At 38.0% G+C, this 24,105-nt stretch overlaps 1 protein-coding gene across 2 annotated transcripts in view; it reads left to right on the plus strand.

Moving 5' to 3' along the window:
• Nucleotides 1-11,633: 11,633 nt before the first annotated feature.
• The window catches only part of LOC135711371 (androgen-induced gene 1 protein-like), a 53,243-nt gene continuing 40,771 nt past the window's right edge, over nt 11,634-24,105 (plus strand). The window contains exon 1 of one of the 2 annotated variants that reach the window (XM_065234224.1): nt 11,634-12,455. In XM_065234224.1, the coding sequence (XP_065090296.1) occupies nt 12,261-12,455 (195 nt within the window). In that variant the 5' untranslated portion in view covers nt 11,634-12,260. The remainder of the gene's footprint in view (nt 12,456-24,105) is intronic. The other variant, XM_065234233.1, reaches the window with a different exon arrangement.

Consider the following 24,105-nt stretch of genomic DNA (forward strand, 5'->3'; position numbering starts at 1 on the left):
CAGTTGGGTCCCCCTTCTTTGGGACCTTCACTAAGACGCCCTGCATCCAGTCAGCCGGAAAAGTCGCGGTGTCCCAGATATTGCAGAATAGTTGATGCAACATTTGTGCAGATAGCATGGGGTCAGCTTTGAGCATCTCTGCTGATATGCGATCGACCCCGGGAGCCTTGTTGGATTTCATGGTTCGGATAGCAGCTTCGATCTCCGGTAGGGATGGCGCCTCAGAATTGACGCGAGTGATGCGTCGCACTCTTGGCGGTTCATGCCGAGATGTTGATGGCTGGTTGACCGACGAAACTTGTAGAAGCTGTTCGAAGTGTTCAAACCAGCGTTTCAGCTGATCAGTGGGGTCGGTGAGCAACTGACCAGTCGCGTCCTTCACTGGCATCCTAGGATTCATCCTTGCTCCACTCAGGCGTCGTGAGATATCGTAGAGGAGACGGATATCGCCTGTTGCTGCGGCTTTCTTACCTTCATCGGCTAGGGAGTCCACCCACGCTCGCTTATCCCGCCTACACGAGCGCTTCACTTCCTTCTCGAGAGCCGAATACAGTTGGCGGGCCTGGTTCTTCGCTCCTCTGGTTCTCGCCCGCTCTATCGCGGCTTTTGCATTTCTCCGCTCCTCTATCTTCCTCCAGGTGTCATCCGTGATCCACTCCTTTCTCTGAGCGCGCAGCTCGCCCAGGTTGTTTTCACTCGTTTCAGTAAAGGCATCCTTGATCGCCGTCCATTGCTCTTCTACGCTGCCACCATCAGGAATATCCGCAGCTCTGGTCTCCAGTTCCTCGACGAATGACCTTTTTACTGCTGGATCTTCCAATCGGCGTGTGTTGAATCGCCGTCCGAGCCGCTCCTCCCGCCGCTGGACCCGCGCGATACGAAGGCGGATCTCTCCAACGAGGAGATGGTGGTCAGACGCGATGTCGGCACTGCGTTTGTTCCGAACGTCAAGAAGGCTCCTTCTCCATTTTCGGCTGATGCAGATGTGGTCGATTTGATTTTCGGTATGTCCATCACGGGAAACCCACGTGACTTTGTGCACTGGTCGATGGGGGAAGAGCGAACCCCCGATCACCATGTCGTTATTGCCACAAAACTCTGCCAACAGCTCACCGTTTTCGCTCATTTCGCCAAGACCATGGCGCCCCATGACACGCTCATAATCCGTGTTGTCGGAGCCAATCTTCGCATTGAAGTCGCCGATGTAGATCTTGATGTCACCTCTCGGAATTTTATCCACGACTGCATTCAGTTGACTGTAAAAGTTCTCTTTGTCCTGTAACTCGGCAGCATCGGTTGGCGCATAACATTGGATTATGGTTAGGTTACGAACCCGCGTTCTGAATCTGGCAACGATTATCCTCTCATTGATAGGTTCCCACTTGATGAGCGCCGCATTTGCTTGGGCGCTAAGCAGGAAACCAACTCCACGGTGGCGGGGAGCGTTTTCACCTCGAATACCAGAATAGAGTAGTACCTGTCCCGACGGCAGCTTGTGTTCTCCAAAGTTTGGCCAACGGACTTCGCTTAGTCCCAGGATTTCGAGCTTCATGCGTCGAGCCTCGCTGGCGAGTTGTGCCAGCTTCCCCTGTTGGGCTAGCGTTAGTACATTCCATGTTCCAATTCTTGTCCGTTGTTTTGCGCTAAAAGTCGTTGCCGTAATATCAGTCCGTGATCTTTCTCTATTGGTTTCTGTAACAGTTGTAAAGTTTCGGGGACAGTAGGTAGTTAGCCTAAGGTCTCCTATCCGCCGTGATGGGGCTGCCATCTTGGGTATAGCTTTCGGGGATAAGCATTTCTTGTTTCAGCCGCTGGATGCCAGGCAGACGCTGTTTGAGCCGCACCTCCATGGTGGACAGACGCTCAGTTATTGTGTAGATGGGGCTGCCATCTTAGATTTAGCTGACACAATACAGCATTTCTTATTCAGCCGCTGGATGCCAGTCAGACGCTGTTTGAGCCGCACCTCCATGGTGAACAGACGCTCAGGCCGTGTAGGCCGAACCCGCTAGGGGCCCCCTTCCCTGTCAGCATATGACCAAAGCTCCCACCGGGGTTGGTTACCCGATCTTCGCTAAGGTTGCTCATATCCCAGGAGACACCACGAGGAGGTAGGGATAGGAGTTACTGGGTAAGAGGCTAATGGACCACTAATGGGGTCTATTTTATCCTTCAAGTACTCGCGGTACTGGTGGTACGCATTACCCAGTCGTTTGCCCCGCTGGCCAATGGCCAGCGGTGATGAAAAGAATATGATACTTTTACATCATCCCTAACTTAACGGTTGACACAGCATAAATGATATCAAAATTTTACATTGTTGAATCAAACGAAAAACTAATCCTGCTTTTAATGAAATCAATTTGATTACTGATTTTGCATTCGGGCCTGGCGTTGGTCAGCATCTATGATTCTCAAGCAAAAGAATTGAGTTTGAATTTCACCCCGGACCAGTCACAAATCCGGAGTGATTTGAGATTTGGGCGTAAACAAAAACTTCAATCACCGATTTCTCGTGAATAAAAACTCAGCCTAGAAAACTAACAGCACACTCATGTAGAGGAGTGATTCCTCTGTCATTTGGAATAGTTTGTTCGCGAGATTGAGCTTTCATTCGCAAGAAATCAGCGATTGACATATTTGTTTACAATAGCAATTACGCCCAAATCTCGAAGTTCTCCGGAAATGACCTAAAATGTTTTAAACAAAACAAATATACAATAATCGTTAGTTCAACGCCAGATGAACCAAAATTAAATTGTCTACGAGAAGTTAACAGCAGAACTAAAAAAAAATAACTGCATAATGAAAGCACAGATTTATTTTGCGATTATTGAAATCAAAAGAGTTACTGCAAATTTTAATATCGATTTGCTTTCATTTTGTTAACCTACTCTGCTAGGGTAGCAAGTTCAAATGGCAGTCTATAAATATTAAATGATTATAACAAAATTTGGTAAGCTGAATCTAGAATCTTAAAGTAATAGAATTTCAGTAAAAAAAAGGTTAAGAGTATCTAATAACGGAATATATAATTAATAAAATAAAAAAAAATAATAAAATCAATAAAATACCTAAATAAAACTACATGGGACATCCCTATGGGGTTGTACGCAATGGTGACGAAGGACTACGTGGTTTTATAAAATAAATCTTATTTGTTAACTGCAGCAGGAGCTCGTGTTTTGTATAGGAATAGGAATTTGAGTGGGGTTCTCTCTGTTTATACTCTTTAGTATGACGCGTTTGACATAGATGACCCACAGCGACTCACGAAAAGCTACTGTTATCGATCAATAGCGGTGCGGCTTCTTCCTCCTTCTATGGATGCTCATGTGGGCTAAACATCGCTGCTTCCAGGCAGCCTTTCGTTGTGTACTGGAGAACACCACCACTCACCACGCGGTGATTGAATAAACACCGTTTGATGAGACCGGATAGAATTCAACTTTGAAATCTGTGTCAGGGAAAATCGCTTTTAGCAGGGAATCGGTGATAATTTTAATTATCACAGCAACAGTTCCACATTGTGCAATTTTCAATAGTGACATTTTGAAAAATGATAAAGTATTAAATTTAGCAGATGCATAGAAATATTTCTGATCGATTGGTGGTAAAATCAACTAAATTGGTCCAGGGGCAGCTGAGTTATTAACGTTCAAAATCTTTCATAATTTTGTTACATGTCCCATAGTCGGTTTTCCCAAAGTGTACCCCCATATATAAAATACAGACGTAGTCCTACGTCAAAATAAATAAAATAATATAAATAAATGAAATGCTGAAAACCTCTTAAATAAAGAAACAAAAAAAAGTATCTCCTGACATTCCTTGGAATTATCTTGGGAATTCCCTCTAAATTCAACTCAGAGTCCCGTAAATTAAGTGAAATTCTCCTAGTAGTTCCCTAGGAGCTCCTCTTTGATTTCTCTTCTGACTCCTCTTATTACAGTATTCCTTTCAAATTTACTTCAATGAACTAGCCATGCGCTAAAAATCTCCTTAATAAAGAATTAAAAAAAAAATCATATGGAATCATTTTAAAAAATGTAATTGAATTATTTCAAAAATTCTCTTCGGATTCTCCTTTTTTTCTTGGAAGTCTACCTACAAGTACCTTAGAATTCTCCATAAAAATCCCTTAGACCGAACTCTTTTGAAATCCACCTTAGATTTTTTTTCTTTGGATCCTACTCATGATTCCCTTGGGATTATACTCAGAACTATCTTGGAAATCTCCTTTCGTTTCACCTTACTTTGCACTTGAATCCGCAGATTTTACTTCAAATTTCCCTAACAATTGTTCCTTTGCAAATCTCCTCTTAATTCCCTTGAAATCATCCCTAGAGTTACTTGGAAATTCTCATCAAATTCATTTATTGCAGTCCATAAGCTGAGCTACTTGTCCATGCCCTCATTTTTTTTATTTGTGTTCTTGAAAAGCATTCAACTAACATTTATAACTTAAACATTTATTTTCGTTCCAGATTTTTGAAATTTCTCCAAGTCTGATTTTAACGGGTGTTCAATAAAAAATGTGAATGATTTCAGTGCCGTCCAGCGCTCTTGTGAGAGCATCGCGACTAAGTTGCGCCGTACGGCTGACTAGGTTCCCTTCTCCAATATTCATTGACGTTTTTTTTTTGAAAAATAAACATTATGTTTTTAATAAAAAATACTGAATTCGTTGAAAACAAAATTTTTTTTACTAGCTATATGACTGAAAAAAATCTCATTTTTTATTGAACACCCGTTATTAAGACCACGGATTCAAACATTTGTCTAACTTTTAAATCTGTAGAAATTATTCATGATTCAGAATTAATGATATTACAGAATTAATGATGTTACTGAAGATAAATCCACTCCAGAATTATTATGTTCAATGAGTAAAGGTGAATAACGAGGAAGATAAAATTGGTTGTATTTTAATTTTTTTGAAATTCCAGAGAAGGTTCCTTGGCGTACTTAAATATACTCTATACTATTTTTTAGGAATTGCTTGATACGAAAATTTCAAAATTCCCTGAATATTCTAGATTTTTCCAGGAAAAATAAAATTCGCTAAGGATTGCCGATTTTTTAGATATTTCCAAGTTTTTCATGGTACTAGACACCCTGTTTCAAGTTGAATTGGGGACATTCTGATTTCAGGTGAATTTTAAAGAGCATTACAATGTACTTCTGAGAAGGAAGTTCTTACTAGAATTCAGCGGTAATTGTTAGGATAGCTTTATTTGTATTGTTGAGAGTGTACCAATTTTTGAGAAGAATTACATGAGATTTTTTAAGAGAATTCGATGAAAATTCTAGAATCTAATGGAGTTTATAAGGATAATTCTGGAGAAAGACTATGGAAACCTTCATTAGGATTCAAATGATAGTTTACAGGTTATTTCGAGGAAAAATGCAATGGATTCAAAAGAGAATTCCAATGGAATTTTTCAGAGTATTTTAAGGAATTTCTGGGAAGCATAATTCTATGAGAATTTAGAAATAATGGGGTTCTGAAGACAGTTCCGAGAAGAACTATAAGGAAGTTCTGACCTGAATTCCAACGTTATTTTGAGGGAATTCTGTAGCCATTGGACAGAGAACTTCAAGTGATTTCCAAGGTAGTTCTGAGTAGAATTTGGAGGAAATTCTGACGTAAATTCGATCTGAGGATAATTAAAAAGGAATTCGGAAAAGAGTTTCAAAGATATTCTGATTAGTTAGTATCCCATGGCAGTGCTGTGTACAACTTCAAAAGGAATTCTGAGGACCATTCAAAGGAATTTCAAAAGAAATTTGGAACATTTTTTAGAAAATGCTGAGGAATGTTCCTCAATAATTTCTAGAAATGGTCTGACGAGAACTCCACGGTAGTTCTGCTAAAACTATTAAGAAGTAGAAGAGAATTGTAGAATTCCATGAGTTTTCTGGCGAGAATTCCTAGAATGTTTTGGCTGAGATTCAGACAATTTTTTTCTCCATAATCCCGGACACAAAAAACATACCACAATCCTTGAAAAAATCAAGATTCTGTCCTTATGCTTAAAACATATTTAAAGATCCCGGACTCAAACACACAGCAAATGAGAATAACTCAAAATTAAATTTTTAAAAGTGGGGTTATTCAGTGAATGTTTTTCGGCAAACACTTCATGAATACGAGGAAAAGCGATATATATTTCACTCTATCGATTAGTATATTCCTAGTCTGAATAAAATGTTGGTCGATTTTCCCGGAAAAGGGAGGAAGATTTTACTCACTCACTGTGTAACTCAACTTTTTGCAATTTTGAGTTGGATTCGGCTCAGTTACTGCCCGAGTAGCACATTTCCATCACAATAAGTTGCAGCAACTTGTTTATGACTGATATAATTTATATAAATGTTGCCACAACCGATTTGTGACAAGCGTGCTACTAGGGTGAGTAACTCTCATCGGCCGTGCAAATTTTAAAAACTCAAGGCCATTGAAATTGTTTGAGATTTGAGACTTAAAAAATGCGATTGCAATATTGAGCATTGTGCACCAAAGTAGCCTCATGCACAAAAAATAATCCCTACGATTTTTTTTTTCGCTCAATCCAGCAAAAATTAAAACAATTCCATATTTAATGTACGCATTTTACAATAGAGTACCATATTGGCAGACTAGTGATGATAGAACATTACCTATATTTTCAAATATGTACACTATGATGAGCAATCTAATTTTTAAAGACCGACTGTATACAACGGGCAACTTACAACTTTGTAAATTTTATAGAATGTTAAGTACCGTAATCCGGGGGCAATTTGATCACCGGGGTGAAATTGATCACTTTTAATTGTCGCGTATAACATTTTCGGTGATGGATATCAAGATAAATCTTAAAAGTACATCATCAATGAGAGACTGCATCATAACCCGAGCAGGAAAAAATAACTTATTAATACCAAATTCAGGTATGAAAATAGCATAACTGGCAACCTAAAAATGGTATTAGTGAGGCTGACATACGAGGTAAAATACCAAAAATAATACCTCAAAAATGTTCTTCGAATAACGAACTAATAAATAATTTAGTAATTACAATAACAAATTGATAACAGACGCTTTTTAAGATGCCAGAATACTTTTAGGTGTTATTGTATAGAAACTGAAAGATCACATTTTGTTATTTTGGTATTCATTTGATATTTACAAAATATGTCGATAACTGAATAATATCAACAGACGGTTTTTCACCACAAGCATACTGAAATCTGGTATCATACCATATTAAGATATTCATTTGTTATCGATTAGCTATCGGTTCCTGCTCGGGAAGTCATAACAAAAAATTATATTTCATTGAATAAATTTCAATTTTATAGAGCTGACGTTAAGTAGCATACAATATCAACATCCAAACAAACGATCTAGGACTGTAACGATTGATGTCATTGCCATTCAATTAGCATTTTTACCAAACTAAGTGTCAATGAATCCGAATTATTTGATAAATTACGATAGAATGTTTCAAATATCAAGAAATCCAGGGTTTTTCGAAAAAAATACCAATGATTTTGAATTAAATTGCCTACATTTAGGCGTAGCTGTGCATTTACGACATCTTTTTTGGCGTTTCTGCTGAAAATACTTTTCACACAAGGGTTTTAGCACCTGAATCGGATTCAGGGAACCTATATTTAATTAGAAAAATTACTAGAAATGCACTGGGAAGTTATTTGAGGGGTTGATCAATTTCACCCCATATCGATATTTCCTATAAATTACACTAGTTTACAAAACAACATAAAAAGTGTGAACTTTAGTGGTTGACCAACGTTTCTAATGCAAAATACTACGCTGAATTCAATGCCGTGGTCAGAAAAAATTAAAGTAGAGCCATTTTTGAGATATACAAAAATTTTGATTTTTTGGATTTTGGACAAAAGTACGATTACTAAAATGTCAATATCTTTGGAACTAGTGTAACAATTTTAAATCTTTTTTTATGAAAGTGAAGCTAAATAAATTTGCTACCGTTCACTTGAATATTATGTCTTAATTAAAAATTTAATTTTGAAGTCATTTAAAAATTTACAGCTTTTTTTTTTATTTTTCCTGCGAATTTTCCATAAAAATCTTGTTTTAATCAACATTTTTAATGGGATAAAAAGATTCAAAAAATCATTCCATAATTTATTCTTAAAGTCCATTAAAAAAATGAGAAAATGAGCCTTTAATGGATGAAATCGGTTGGAAATTGTCGAAGTTATGATTTTTTTTGTAAAATCATGGAAATTGAATGTTCCAAGATTGGCCGTTGTCCCGCTCCTAGGTTCATGCACCACTTCCAGTAAGCCTTTCTGCGGACGTGTACGCATATGGTGCATTTCACTAACACTACCAGCTGTCACGCAAAATTAAATGGGTTATTTTCAACAATATAATTTACGCTAGTGTTTGTGAGACCGCTCGGCGAGAACCTAACGCAACCAACTCAATTTGACAGCTTTCTTTCTTTAACATTGCTTAACGATGTATACGACAAAACGTGAATTCAAGTGTAAAAATGATCCTCAAAAGTTTTGTTACGCGTGTGGCAACTATATATTTACAAAATCGGTCAATTTCACTGCTTCGTTGCAAACTGCATGCAGGCTTTATTTTAAAATTGATCCTGGAGACTTTGACGAACCGTGGATTCCAAAAGTATTATGTAGTTCGTGCAAAACGTGCTTGGCTAGGTGGATGTCAGGCGCAAGGTAAATTGATTTTTTGAATAACTTTCATATAAACAATTTATGTACAGCATGGTAGTGCTTTGTTCTTTCCTGATCGACATTATCTTACTTCATCTATTTTTGATAAGTGTTAATGTCTTACTTACTAACTCACTTATTTGTTATCTGTCAGTCGCTATTTGTCTTTTGACATGCCCACCATATGGCGTCGACCGTTTTGTCATGCAACGGATTGTTATTTCTGCTTGACAAAAGTTAAGCAACAAGGACGTCACAAAACAGTTGAGTATCCACAAGTGGCTTCTATGACAAAACCTGTTCCACATTCAAGTTCGGTCCCGTATCCTGTTTATCCAGACGGAAACGAGCGCCCTCTGTTGAATCGACCGTTACAAAAAGTGAGGAGGAATTCAAGGAGGAATGCGAGGAAAACTTCGAGGTGGAATTGGAAAGAAACCCTAAACTGTTTACACAATCCGAATTTAATGATTTGGTGCGAGATCTCGACTTATCGAAGGAGAAATCCAAATTGCTGGCATCACGCTTGCAAGAACACTACATGCTGAGCAAGGAGGTCAAAATTTCTTGTCACAGGAATCGTCACAAGAAATTTGACAAATATTATTCTACAAAGGACAAGGCATGTTTTTGCCATGACGTAAACGGCTTGTTTGAAGAGTTTGGTGAGCCATATGATCCAGCTGAATGGCGTTTATTCATCGATAGCAGCAAGTTGAGCTTGAAAGCCGTTTTACTGCATCAAGGGAATGAGAAACCTTCTATTCCATTAGCGCATGCCGTTAATATAAAGGAAACGTATGAATCAATGGCTCTATTGCTCAATTTGATAAATTACAATCAACACAATTGGAAAATTTGTTCCGATCTTAAAGTGGTTGCCATGTTGACTGGATTGCAACAGGGATACACAAAATATATGTGTTTTTTGTGTAAATGGGACAGTCGAGCTCGTAAGGAACACTACGTCCGAAAAGATTGGCCAAAACGGGATAATTTCACAATTGGTAAAGACAACGTTAAAAATGATCCTCTTGTGGTAAAAGAACGCATAATACTTCCACCACTTCATATAAAACTTGGGCTATTCAAAAATTTCGTCAAAGCGTTGCAAAAAGAAGGGCCGGCATTCCAGTACTTGAAATCAGTATTTCCAAATTTATCTGACGCAAAGATAAAGGAAGGTGTATTTGTTGGCCCACAGATCAAAAAACTGCTCAATGATTCCGCATTCAATACAGTTTTGACACCAGATGAGGAAGAAGCGTGGAAATCGTTCCAGCGTGTTGTCACAACCTTTTTAGGAAATTTCAGAAGCCCAGATTATGAGGAAGCCGTCGATGAATTGCTAAAAAATTATGAGAAAATAGGTATAAATCAAAAATATTGTGTTTGTTACATATAATTAATTTCAAATCCTTGTATTTCACTGAACACAGGTGTGAATATGTCTTTGAAGATACATTTCCTACATTCTCACATGAATTTTTTCCCGGAAAATCTTGGTAACGAGAGTGATGAGCACGGCGAACGTTTTCACCAACAAATGAAGATGATGGAACGTCGTTACCAAGGGTTTTGGGATGAAGCAATGATGGGTGACTATTGTTGGTTTCTGATTCGAGAAACAAGTTCAAAACATCGAAGACAAAGTCATTCGATTCTCAATCATTTTTAATAAAACCTAAATAAATTTCTTTTGTATCAACTCGGTTTTAAATCTTGATATGCCTTAATCAAATTGATATGTAGAGAAAAGAATCTCCCATGAAAACTTTACATGCGATTTGGATGCTTACAACGACACATAGAAAAGGAACTCTAAAGCTGTTGTATTTCAGCAACATTTTTAAGTGTTTTACAAAAATGCTCATAACTTCGACAATTTCCAACCGATTTCATCCATTAAAGGCTCATTTTCTCCAGTTTTTAATGGACTTTAAGAATAAATTAAGATTTGGTTTTTTGAATCTTTAAATCCCATTAAAAATGTTGATTAAAACAAGATTTTTATGGAAAATTCGCAAGAAAAATAAAAAAAAAATGCTGTAAATTTTTAAATGACTTCAAAATTGAATTTTTAATTAAGACATAATATTCTAGTGAACAATAGCAAATTTACTTAGCTTCACTTTCATAAAAAAAGATTTAAAATTGTTACACTAGTTCCAAAGATATTGACATTTTAGTAATCGTACTTTTGTCCAAAATTCAAAAAATCAAAATTTTTGTATATCTCAAAAATGGCTCTACTTTATTTTTTTTCTGACCACGGCATTGAATTCAGCGTAGGATTTTGCATTGGAAATGATCATCACCTTACCGAGTTCAAAAATGCTGTAAACTAGTGTTATCAAAACATCCAATATTATAAGAAATCATGCCCTGATAGCTACTGATTTAAATACCATAAGTATTTAATTAAGTTTATTGTAGAAATTTATTTCGATATTTACGTTAATCACTATTAATTTGTCCCCGAATTACGGTATCTATTCCAAATCTTTGAAGTGTTTTCCTGCTGCACATTAAACAAAGCCAACCATCAACTTATGGAGACGCATTATCAGCTTCATTCACTCCACAAACAGTTTTCATCCATCTGCCGATTGCTGACTGCATTTTCCGGGTTGGCTTGACACTCTCACACACAATCACACTCAACCGAGGCCAATGTGTGGAAGCTCTCCAAAGTGTTTTCCTCTCACTATGCACCCTATGCGGGAGCTCTCAATGGGATGTTCAACCCATCCATCGATGTGAAAATGTGTGCGAATATGCGCGTGTGCTTTTTGCTCGTGAACCGCGAGAACGACGGCAGACAGAAATTCAATATTCAGCTCAGTGATATCATACTTCTTCAGCATTCAGTCTGCTCCGAGTTTCCATTCGTCGTCGTCGGTTGGTTCGTTGGTCGATAGCGGTAAACAGTCGCACCGCACTCACGGTCTTCTTCCGTCGGTTTGTGTGCGTGCATGTGGATGTGGATGAATGGTATGTGTGCTGGGCAGGAATTTGGTAGAATCCTTGTTATTTTTTGGAATAGCTGGAGTACGTGCGAAAGTGGGTGAGCGAATAGTCTCCATTCGTTCCGTTAGTCACCGACTGGGAGTGCTGGACGACGGTACCTCTGGATGCACTTGTAGTCTGTAGTCGGTAGTCCGTGTGTTGAAGAACCCGTGTGGATATGCTTGGTTGATTTTCTGCAAGGATATGCAAGTTTAACCGAACGTGTGATTGCGATGCTGTGATTTTCGGTGGGTGAAATATTTGTGCCATATTCAATAGAATATTTAGAGTGAAAAAAAATCCCTAGTCAGACCAACAAAGAAGTGCAAAAGGCTAGCGATTGTTCGTGCGCGTACGGTCCTTGCATCCTGTTGAGTGTACGCGTGTGTTGGTGCCAAGTGAAAGTATCCCTGCAGGGAAAACAAAGTCCGGAGTGCTCCAGTGCCCAGGTTGCGTGTGCTCATCGCCAAGTGGAAACAATTTGAAAGTGAAAATCTTCTGGCCAGAAACATTCCTCCTCCTCCGCCAGGATGTCCAACAGCGTACAACTATATAAATCGCGCACATTTGTGCTGGTGTGGCATTTGATCGCCATCGGCCAGTACTACTATGCGATCTACTTCGATAGGTATTTCGTCAAAATCCCGGACGATCTCAACATACCGAAAATGATGCGGCCCACCGAGTACGGAGGACGGTCCAAGTTTCTGACATACTGGTGTTTGGTTAGTATTCGTTTATAGTTTAATAGATGTTTTTTTTTTATATTCATATCACCGTGCACTGGCTGTCGCAGCAAACGGAAAGCGTTTATCTTTAACATGTGTATACTGAACAGACTCATCATGCATAAATTAGCAGCGTTCGCTGAGAGCCGTTCTGTGCAGTGTCGCACATGGGCGGCACCAGGGAGCTAGTCCGTCAATCTCATTAATGATAGTACACGCAAGTACATTAATTATCATATCAAAATTAATTTTCAGATGTATCTGGCATGGATGAAGTCAGAAGATCATCACCCACTTGTCTATATTTTACCTTGATTTTTTCGTTTTATTTTCCTAACCAGGGATAGATTGAATTTCTTTTATTACATCCACCAATATTTTGGACCAAGAATCATTTGTGGACTCCGAGTTTGCTTCAGTCACTTCGAAATTGTATTCGATGACCCGATTGAATCCAGATCGAATACCTCGATCAGAGTCCGAGTCTAAGCCTCTTCAACAGATCTGAGAAAAACTTTTTGCATGATGTCTTTGAACTTCAGTTCATATACCCTAAAAATCTCTAACCACCTGATTTTCAATGGATGGAACATTCCTAGTACTAGAGATAATTGTATCAAATACTCCATCTTAGTAACTTAACCTATATATACAGCAAATCCATGAAATTAAGTACCACCGAAAAAATGGGCTCCGATTTCGCTCAAACCTTGTATATTTTTGTTTCTTATCAAAAAAATGTTAGAATGAAAGTCAAATGAGTTGTAATATACTACATCATAGTTATTTTTTTCTTTATTATGGATTTTACAGTGCCGAGACCAAAGAGACCCTAGTTTTTTTATATATATATTCGGAAAGCTTATATTTTTTGCCTAAACAATATGTTTGAACTTAAATAAGATAAAAGCAAACAATTTAAATGGAACAAAGGGAATTCATTGATTTTTTCACATGTTCTTACTATAAAATGAAACCCCAACCGCAACATTTAACATTTCTAAAACTAATTTTACAGTTTTGCATCAGTTTGTTTTGATAATCTCGTTGATACGTAGCAGCGAAATAAACAAATGAGTTCATTATACATCAAAGAATACGCGTTTGTTGATATGCACTTGTGTTTGATTATCCAACCCAAAATGTTCAAAATCATTTTAATCAAATTCATTTTGGGAAAAATTATTATTTTGAACATTATCGACCCCAGAGCCTAAAACTGATATTATCATCAAGGCATAAGGCAATAATAAGGATAATAATAAGGAAACGTTCTTCAGCGTTATATTTGTGTAAAATGAAAATAATCATTTTGCATTTGATCCCCAAAATCATCCCCAGTAAGATGAAGACGTATTAACATCCAGCCATGAATGAAGAAAAATATATGTTGACTTCGATACTCAGAGGCTGCCTTGATCAAAAGAATGGTGTCATGTCAAAATTCAAATTCATGCAGGTAGTTGGTCTATCTGTTAAGGTTGTCTTCATTTTCAGCAAAGTTGAGTGTAGAAGAAATAATTTGTATCAGCACTGATCAGTAGTCTCCTCAATTTTTTCCTTGAGTTACTGAATGGTTTGATCGTCGTTGCTAGAATGTGCATTTTCAATAGTTCGATCGATCGATTGAGAACTGATTATTGTTTCCGCATCAAATATGGTTTCAGGAAACAAAAGAAAATAATGAATTATATTATAACAAATCTCAAAAATAGTCCTTTCAAAGAACCATTTGTATGGCAATTTCAAAAAGAGTTCAGGCTACTAACTGAATCCTTTAAATTTGTCGAACCTCTTAACGGAATCCCTTTATGGAGAGCTTTGAGTGGGTTGGTTTATTTCTTTTAAATTCCGTTATAATTGCTTATCTTTTGACAGATACGCGTATTTCGTCTACTACTTGCAGACTTCATCAGTGCCAAGTACTCAACACCACTAACTGAAGTAATTCTTTGCAACGCCGAGTTAACATAGATCATGGGTTCTAAATGCGGTAGTTTCATATGATCCAGCTGATGCTGCAACGTTGAGTTTATATAGTTTACTGCAAAAGAATAGCTGTCATCTAATTTTATTCTTTTCTCCGCTGCAAGATCTCGTTGTTTCGGATATGGTTTTCTAACAGACGAAACATTTACCCACTTAGCGCACATTGAACATTTGCACTTCAAAGTTGAGAATGTTTGATATGACATTTTAGTTTCGTAGCTGATGAATTCTTTGACAATAACATTTTCTGAATACCGCATAGGTAGAATACAGCATTACCAACCAGTCAATCCAATCATATCATCTCTTTGGTAGTTAGAAGCAAAATGTATGGGCCCAAATTAGGGTCATTTAGGCCGACATTACATCCATTTCCCCTATCCTTTTTAAATACCTTTATTTGCTGAAAAAAGACTGAAAATTGGTTCAGTACTTAAAAAGTTATGGCATATCTCACAAATTTTCTCTAAATTGCTTCGATCCTACCAGTCCAGGTTGACTGGTACGGGCACCATACTACAGAGTTGGATTCCAGAATCAATTGCACCAGAGCGCAGTACAGAGACCGAAGGCAGAGAGGATCGGTAGATTGGCAGGATATTTTGAACATGCATCCCAGCTGTCGGTTGGCTCTGCAGATAATATCGTTATAGTGCGATCGGAAGGTCAGCGCTGAATCCAGGACGCCGCCAAGATCACGAACTTGAAAAACACGCTCAAGGGACTGACCTTTAATCGAATAATCGTACGTAATCGGGTTGAGCTTGCGATGAAACGATATAATGTTACATTTGTGGATGCTCAACGTGTTCCGGGTGCACCAATCAGCAAAACTATTCAGCAGCAGTTGTAGAGCTTAGAAGTCCTCGATACCTTTAATTATCATATATATTTTGACGTCATCAGCGTAAACACACGGCCAGCCAGATGGTAGTACGAGGGAAAGCTCGTTGATGAAGAGTGAGAATAACAAAGGGCCCAGGTTGCTACCTGTGGAACGCCAGATAAGTTTGAAAATTGCTCCCAAGATTCAAGTCCGAAATAACGGTGAGGCTACGATACGTAAGGTATGATCACAGGAGTGGAACTTCGAATCAGAAAGTGGCTCCACTTATCATTTGCGAACACTAGCGCACCTAGCGGTAGAAGGCATCTTCGCCCTGCAGTTAAGATAGGCAGCATGCTATGATAGTGTGAGTGCACATAGAAAGCCCGCGTGGAACGCTACCACAACACATCGCTCGTTGAGCAGAAAAACGAGCACTTTTTGATTCACCGATTTGTTTGCACTTCCCCTTCTGTTCTGTGGTATGATCCAAACCAGCTAACAAGATCCGCAGAGACACCAATTATTCCTAGACGTTTCAGTTATATTCCTTGGTCAAATCGAAAGCTGGTTTCAAATCAGTGTATGCGGTGTCGATCTGAGCACCAGCATCAATGTTGCGTATTGAAAACGAAACAAACTGGACGAGATGTAGATGCTGATCTTTTGGGGTAGAAACCGTGCTGATCCGTAGAAATGCAGGAGTCGAAAAGTACCTCATTTATTATGATTTCTAAAACCTTGGAACAAGCACACAACGAAGTTATTCCTCCTGTAATTCTCGATGTTCTGTCGATCCCCTTTTTTTAAACACGAGGAACATGACTGACGTTTTCCAGCTTGTGGGAGAACTACGCTTCCGTAATGATATGATGCATGACGGTATGTCATCTGTACTGGACACAGAGTATTTCAATTTGTTTATTGCGGAGTCCACCTGATTCGACGTGATCGCAAGGCTTCTCAGAGAACAGACACCACTAGGTGTATCTCTGTAAGCTCCTGTGATTTGACGTGCAGACGATGTAGAATCATTGAATGCACTTCTAATGTGAGTGGCAAACAAATTGCACTTTTCCGAAGCGTAAGTGGTGACTTCATTGCCCAGAAATATCTCAACGGGTAACCCGTTCTGCTTCCGTTTAGAGTTGACACATTTCCAAAAATGTCGTGGATGTCTGCGTAGATTTTCCTGAGTTCATTTCCAGTAGTGTTTGTAATTGTTACTAGCACGTGGGAAATGTTGCTTGGCAAAAGGACAACGAGACTGGCAGTAGGTTCGGAGTGCTTTAGATCTTAGACGTTTGAGTCGTCGTAAATGTGTATTTCCCCAAGGTGGTTTCGAAGATGGCCTGCGCAGTGGAACAAACTCAACCAAGTAACTCTTCAACACACTAGTGAAGTACTCTACAGCAATGTCAATATCTTCAGCGGATACAAGGATGTGCCAGTCAGTGTGGCGAAGCGCTTCAAGTAATCCTTCAAAATCAGCGTGGTGAAAGTCCAGGTTCGTCCGGGAAACTCTCAAATTCAGTAGGCTGTGAGAGACTAATAGTTACTTCAAAGGCGGGATGATCGGCATCAAGAATAGAGAGCAGTTCTACAGCTTCTTCAATCTGGCATCGATAGAGCGTTGCTTCATTCACCAAAGCGAAATCCAAGAATCACATGTTCTGATTAGTATTATAGTTACCTTGAGACAGATCATGCGGATTGAAGCCATCGACTAACAGAGATGTGAGACTGCAATGCATCTACGGAAGGGCAATCGTTGCTTGGTGTGTTCCAGACAAGTCCCGATTGATTATAATCGCCAAGCTGATCGTTATTCCCAAGATGTGAATGAATCGCTTCTATAGACTCGATATGGTTATTCACGCTAAGTAAATCATTCTTGTGGTCAGGTGGAAGGTAAATTACACCAATACTAACTGAACAGTGATGCAATTTCAACTTAAACCAAAGCTGTTCTAGAGATACATTTACCGGAGTGGGATCAATGTACCCGTTGAAACTAGTTGAAATAGCGATCAACACTCCACCGCCACGTGATTTATGACTGTTAATATTTTTATTTATTTTTTTTTATTTATTTATTTCGTCAACCAACGTAGACTAGTACATATTAGAATACAGTTTTGTTTTCTTAAATTTATTTATTTATTTGGTCAACTTTGGACAAAAGGTTAAAAGTATAATTTTAATAAAAATTAAGCAGTGTCAGCTTTCCTACTTTTTATGAGTTATAATGCCTTATGGAGTAAAAATATTGTTTTAGTTTATGCCGAGACATTGTAAAGTCAATGGTTTCGCAGTTTTGATTGTAAGAGGCCATCATGCGGTTTAATGGCCCATATTTTGCATAATTTGTGCGATGATGTTTTATGGCAAATAAATTTCGATTTCGGAGTTGCCGTGTAGGTGCATGGAAATTTAATTTTGATAAAAGTTCTGTGGAGTCAATGCGTTGCGAAACGATATCGTTTACAAATGAAACCATTGCATATTCACGACGCTCTTTTAATGTTTGTATGTTTATAAGCATGCAGCGTGCTTCATATGATGGAAGAGGAAATGATGTCCAACCTAATTTACGAAGAGCGTATAATAGAAATTGTTTTTGTACGGATTCTAATCTTTCTTCGTGCGTGATTGAAAAAGGAGACCATACAATGCTGCAATATTCCAGTATTGACCTCACATAGGCGATATATAGTGTTTTAATTGTGTATGGGTCCTGAAAGTTAGAGCAAAAGCGTTTGATAAAGCCTAGCATGTTATTTGCCCTGTGAATAATTGTGTTGTAATGGTCTATGAAAGTTAGTTTAGAGTCTAAGATAATTCCTAAATCCCTAACTCTTTCACATTTTTCTACATTTTGATTTCCTAGTGCAATTGAAATATTTGAAGTTGTTCTTTTTCTGCTAAATGATATTAAGTTACATTTTTTACATTCAATTCTAGTAGACTTTTTTTGCACCATATGTAGAATATGTGTATTTCATTCCGGAATATATTGATGTCTTCTTCATTTCTTATTTCCAAAAAGAGCGTCATGTCATCGGCATAAATAAGCAATTTAAGTTTTTTGAGAATGAAAGAAATGTCGTTTACGTATAGAATAAAAAGAAGAGGTCCCAAATGAGAGCCTTGGGGGACGCCTGAAGTGACTTGAATTGGACTCGATTTCTTTCCGTTGAATTTAATTATTTGTTGGCGGTTAGTTAAATATGATTCAAGCCATTTTAGGAACCCTAAATCAATTCCAATTTTTTGCAATTTAAAAAGTAGCATTGGTATGTCTATGCGGTCAAATGCCTTGCTAAAGTCTGTATAGAGAGCTTCTACGTGGTTTCCATTATCCATTGCATTCAATGAATAGTCTATAAATTCAAGTAAATTTGTCGAGGTCGAGCGACCCTTGAAAAAGCCGTGTTGCATGTCAGTAATTCTATTTTTTATTTGGAGAAATAATTTTTCGTTGACAATTGCCTCGAAAAGTTTAGGAATGCAAGAGATAATGGCTATACCACGATAATTACGTACGTCAAATTTTCAGCCAGATTTAAAAATAGGCACTAGGAATGAGGTTTTCCAAGTTTTTGGGAAGGTTCCAGATTCCAGGGACATATTAAAAATCCAGAACAATGGAGCAGTGAGTTCCATTGCTAGACATTTAATAAATACTGGAGGAATTCCGTCAGGTCCAGGACCTTTTGAGGCGTCTAAATTTTTTAAAGCCTGCAAAATATCCTGCACTTGAAGTTGATTGAGGCCAATGTCCCTTGAAAATTCTGGAAAAAATGCAAAATAATCGCGGTCACGATCTTCTTCAGAAAATGTCGTATAGATTTCTTGAAAAAATTTTGCAAATAGATTGCAGTTTTTTTCCGAGCTATCACCGACATTTTCGTTGAGTTGCATTATTGAAGGAAAATTGTCAGATTTTAATTTGGTTTTTACGTAATTAAAGAAGTTCTTTGGACAGGACTTTATTTCATGTTCTGTTTTTGCATTATATTCTTCAAATGCAGTACTGATAGCTAAATTCAGTTGATCGCATATATCCAAATAAATTAATAAATTATTACTACTATTGTGTTTTTTATAAATTTTATGTGCTTTTTGCTTCCGATTTTTCAAGTTTTTTATTTGTCTGTTATACCAGACTGGATTTTGTGTGTTTCTGTTGCGTCTTTTTTTCTTCAAAGGAATTTCTTCCGAAATTATTTCTGTTAAAATTTTGTAGAACACGTCTATACCAATTTCGACGTTTCCTACATTCCTTAAAATTAATTGCCAATTGACACTGTTTAATTTAAATTTTATTTTTTCGTAGTCTGCTAATTTGTATTCAAAGACTTATTCGTATTCGCAGTCGTTGGGTCTTTGGTTTTTATGCACAAATAAAGAATATTCAATTGCTGTGTGAAACGCTTCATTTTTCCACAGTGGATTCAATGATTCGGTCACACAGAAATCTTCATAAATATTCGTTAGTAAAAAGTCCAAATAGCAATTTTGTTGGTTTTTGATGTGGTTAATTTGGTTCAGCCCTAAATTAGCAGTTCTGTCAAAAATGAACTGCAGTGTTTCATTATCCCCAACGACTGGGAGTAAGATACATTCATTTTCAGAGTCCAGAATGAAGTCAGCATGGCGTTGATTAAAGTCTCCATAGATGTGAACTTTAACCTCAGGAGGAAGCTCCGATAGAATTTGTTCAGCACTTTGGAAGAAGGCTTCATAAAGGGTGATACGGTCAAAATTTGGTCAATATCAACTTGACGTATTTCTTTCAATTTTGCATTTAAAAAACCTGAACACCCCTCATTTTGAAGGTGTGTGTGTGTAGAATGTTGCTCCTATTTTGATTTTGGATTTCACTCTTCAGTTGTCAAAATGCCGTCCAAGCAAGAAGAGCGGCGTTTGTCGACAGCCAGGAAGTCTGGATCGGGGGGAAATCGAAAACCGGAAGCCGCTGAGACGACAAAGAGAGTTGCCGGTAGTTTCAAGCGAAACCCTAACCTCTCTCTCCGAGATGCCTCAAATAAGCTGGGTGTATCGTCTACAACCGTGCATCGAGCCAAAAAACGAGCCGGACTATCGACTTACAAGAAGGTAGTGACTCCAAATCACGATGATAAACAAAATACGACGGCCAAAGCGCGATCCCGGAGGCTGTACACGACGATGCTGACGAAGTTTGACTGCGTGGTAATGGACGACGAAACCTACGTCAAAGCCGACTACAAGCAGCTTCCGGGACAGGAGTTTTATACGGCAAAAGGAAGGGGAAAGGTAGCAGATGTTTTCAAGCACATGAAACTGTCAAAGTTCGCAAAGAAATATCTGGTTTGGCAAGCCATCTGTACCTGTGGCTTGAAAAGCAGCATTTTCATAGCTTCCGGGACTGTCAACCAAGAAATTTACGTGAAAGAGTGTTTGAATAAACGTCTGCTGCCTTTCCTGAAGAAACACGGTTGTTCCGTACTGTTTTGGCCGGATTTGGCATCTTGCCATTACGGTAAAAAGGCCATGGAGTGGTACGCCGCCAACAACGTGCAGGTGGTTCCCAAGGACAAGAACCCTCCCAACACGCAAGAGCTCCGCCCAATTGAGAAATACTGGGCTATTGTCAAGCGGAACCTAAAGAAGACCAAAAAAACTGCTAAGGGCGAGCAGCAGTTCAAGGCAAACTGGCTTTCTGCGGCGAAGAAGGTGGACAAGGTGGCTGTACAAAATCTGATGGCAGGGGTCAAGCGTAAGGCCCGGCAATTCGGATTTGGAAAAGCGGAAGCCTAACTGAATATTTTTTCTGAATTTTATACTAATTGAACTTGAAAAAGAAATTTAATTTGATTTTTTAAATAAACGATTTCTCGATGAACATTTCAATTGGTCCTATCTGCTTTGATCGATTCTCTTCATCGACTTTCTCTTTCGTCAATAACTCAGCTGCAAAACCTTTCCCTGTTGTATTTGACGTTTTGGACGCTAGATAAGAACCTCCTTTATCAAACTATGTGGTAGAATTAACGCGAAATCTGTTTGCATAGCAGTGGTTATGAAAAGAGAAAGTCGATTAAGAGAATCGATCAAAGCAGATAGGACCATTTGAAATGTTTATCGAGATTTCACCGATTTACACGCGTTTTCCCTTGACCAAATTTTGACCGTATCACCCTTTAAGTGCTTTTATGAGCATGGTCTGGTGGAAAATACATTGAGGCGAACACGTGCGTTTCACCGGCTATGTGTGATTTCACCCAAATATGCTCAAATTCTGTAAATTTTGGTGTAATGATGAGTTCTGAGTTAAAATTGGTCGAAAGAGCTATAAGGACTCCACCGCCTGACTTCTTCTGAGTTGCATGAAAATTTATGTCGTCTCTGAATACATTAAAGGCATTTCCAAAGATTTCTTCACTTTTCACGCTTTCGTCCCAGCTTGTTTCAGTTGCCAGAATGACCGAGAAGGATGAGCATAATAAATTTTGATAGATTTCCTTCATTTTAGCTGGGTTTTTCATGCGATTGAAATTTTGACAGTAAATCAAAATTTCAGTCGCATTCTGTTTATGTGAAGAAATTGTTGGAAGTACATCGGTTGATAAAATATTTTCATTATTATTATTATTATTTACACTTACATTTCCATTTTCTTCTGAAAGTGTCCGAAGAGTGTTGTCGTTTGATGAGGTTTCTTCCGAAGTGTGCGTCAATGTCGATGAAAATTTTGGGTGCTGTAGAATTTATATGCGGCTTCCCGTGTGTGCTGCAGTCGTTGTGTGCGTTCACTAGATAAGAACGCACGGTGTGATTCCAGGTCTGCCAGGGCGTCAATGCGTGGGATTCCAAGTTCTTCGTGGACGTTCAGGAAAATTTTGCGCAAAAGTTGTGTGTCCGTTGGTAATCCTTCGGCTGCTAGCATTAAAGTTGAACTTGTTTTCGTTATTCCGCGGACACATACAGAAGGCGGTTGGTTATGCAGGAAAGACAGATAGGTTCACACAGTATCCATGATTTTAGGGTCCCGCAGGCGTGCCTTCAAAAAGCGTCTGTCGCCAGCTGCAGATTGTTCCGTAAGCCTTACGACAGGCGGGCGCATAGGGTCTAGGAGTGGTGGGTCAGGTTTTTCTATGCGGTAAGGGTTAATAGTTTGCCCTTTCTGAAAATTTATAAATTTCGGTGTACTGTCTTTACTTGGTGGTCCAGAAAATTGTATGCGTGCTGCGGCTAATAATTCTTTGTCCAGGGGTTATGATGTCCATGTGATGCTGCGATCTGTTCTGTAAACGGTGTAGGAATCTCCGAAATGCTGTGGCGAAAATATGTTATCATCAAGTCATGTTTCCGTAAGTACTATAATGTCATAATGACAAGACGAAACAGCCAAGAAAACGTCTACAATTTTCGTTGTTATATTTGTCCTACATTTTTTTAAACTATCTTTCATTTTATATTTTGATTTTTAAATCGGTCCAGTGGTTCAAAAGTTATAAATTTTTTGAAAGTAATTTTTTGAAAAAACAATTTTTTTGATCACCCTAACATGGAAATGGTCACTCTAATGACAAAATAATACGATAAGGAACAAAACTACAATTTTTATGATATTCTGAGAACCAATATATTGCTTTGCTATGGAACGGCTGTATATAACATGTATTTTAAAGCACTTATTCCATTGCTCAATTACTTATTCTAATACATATATAAATGAGGAACTCCACTTATCGCTACTGGTTGCATACTAATCGAAATTAGATATTGTCTTCGCACCACTAAACCGAAGTCGTGACTTTGACCTGCGATGTGAAGTTTCTCTGTGAACTAACTGTCAGTGCCGATTGAAGTGAAACAAAATAAATTGAACTAGTTTTTGACTTGACTTTGATTTTGTGACAATTTCTTAAAACATAAAAGTTTCTGAGCAGGCATATAACGGAAAAATAAACAAATTTTATATTTTACCTTCCAGAATTCCATGAATTTTAAACTAATTGTTCGCTAGGGGCAATGAACCAAGTTTGTAATGGAATGTGGCCATTTTGATTCTTGTCTAATTTTTCAAAATGGCTGCTCTAATCAAAATGGCGTCTGAGAAAAGGTTGTACACGACCGTTCAGTCACACTCAGATGATTTGAGTAAAAGTTACTCCATCTCTCTCAGTGAGATTGAGCGGCCGTGTAGGAAACTAGAATGCCTTTTCAAAAAAAAACACACTGATAAAAAATCACAAATGTTCGTCAAAAAATGAAAAAAATAACTGTTAAAACTTCAATAAAAAAATATATTTTTAAGCTTTTTAAACTTATGTTCATTTGAAAGCTTATCAAAAATACTAATTTTTCTGAAATGAACACAACGTTCACTTTAAAATTGACCAAAATCGTAGAACAGAGGAATCGTAGTGCAGAGGAATGTTCGGGAATTATAAATACAGAATTTTAAGATATGTATACAAACTCAGAGAAGGTTAGTTCAAGAGATTACTTTTAAGTTTGCCGATCAAAACTATTGAAGATCCTCTTGTATACTATGCGATGAATAACAGAGTGTTTATAGAGCAACCTATTGTTCAATATCCGGGTACTTTTTTTTAGAAGTGATTGGTGAACGCGTTTTCTCAAAATGACCTACTAAATTGCAAAACCATGCATTTGCTTTCGCCACAATGATTAAAAATACATTTTTGCCATCGTACAAGATGAGCCGATCACTCACAAATAAATATCACGCTATTGTTGCTACTTCCAAAAACCGAAATCGATACATTCGTTTAATTTCCTCCACGAAAAAAAAAGCTAGCTGCTTCCATCTGTTTG

Source organism: Ochlerotatus camptorhynchus, unplaced genomic scaffold, assembly GCF_037179485.1.
Source record: "Ochlerotatus camptorhynchus isolate MF236.1 unplaced genomic scaffold, CSIRO-AGI_Acam_v1.1 ptg000037l, whole genome shotgun sequence".
In the NCBI taxonomy this organism is placed as follows: Eukaryota; Metazoa; Arthropoda; class Insecta; order Diptera; family Culicidae; genus Ochlerotatus; species Ochlerotatus camptorhynchus.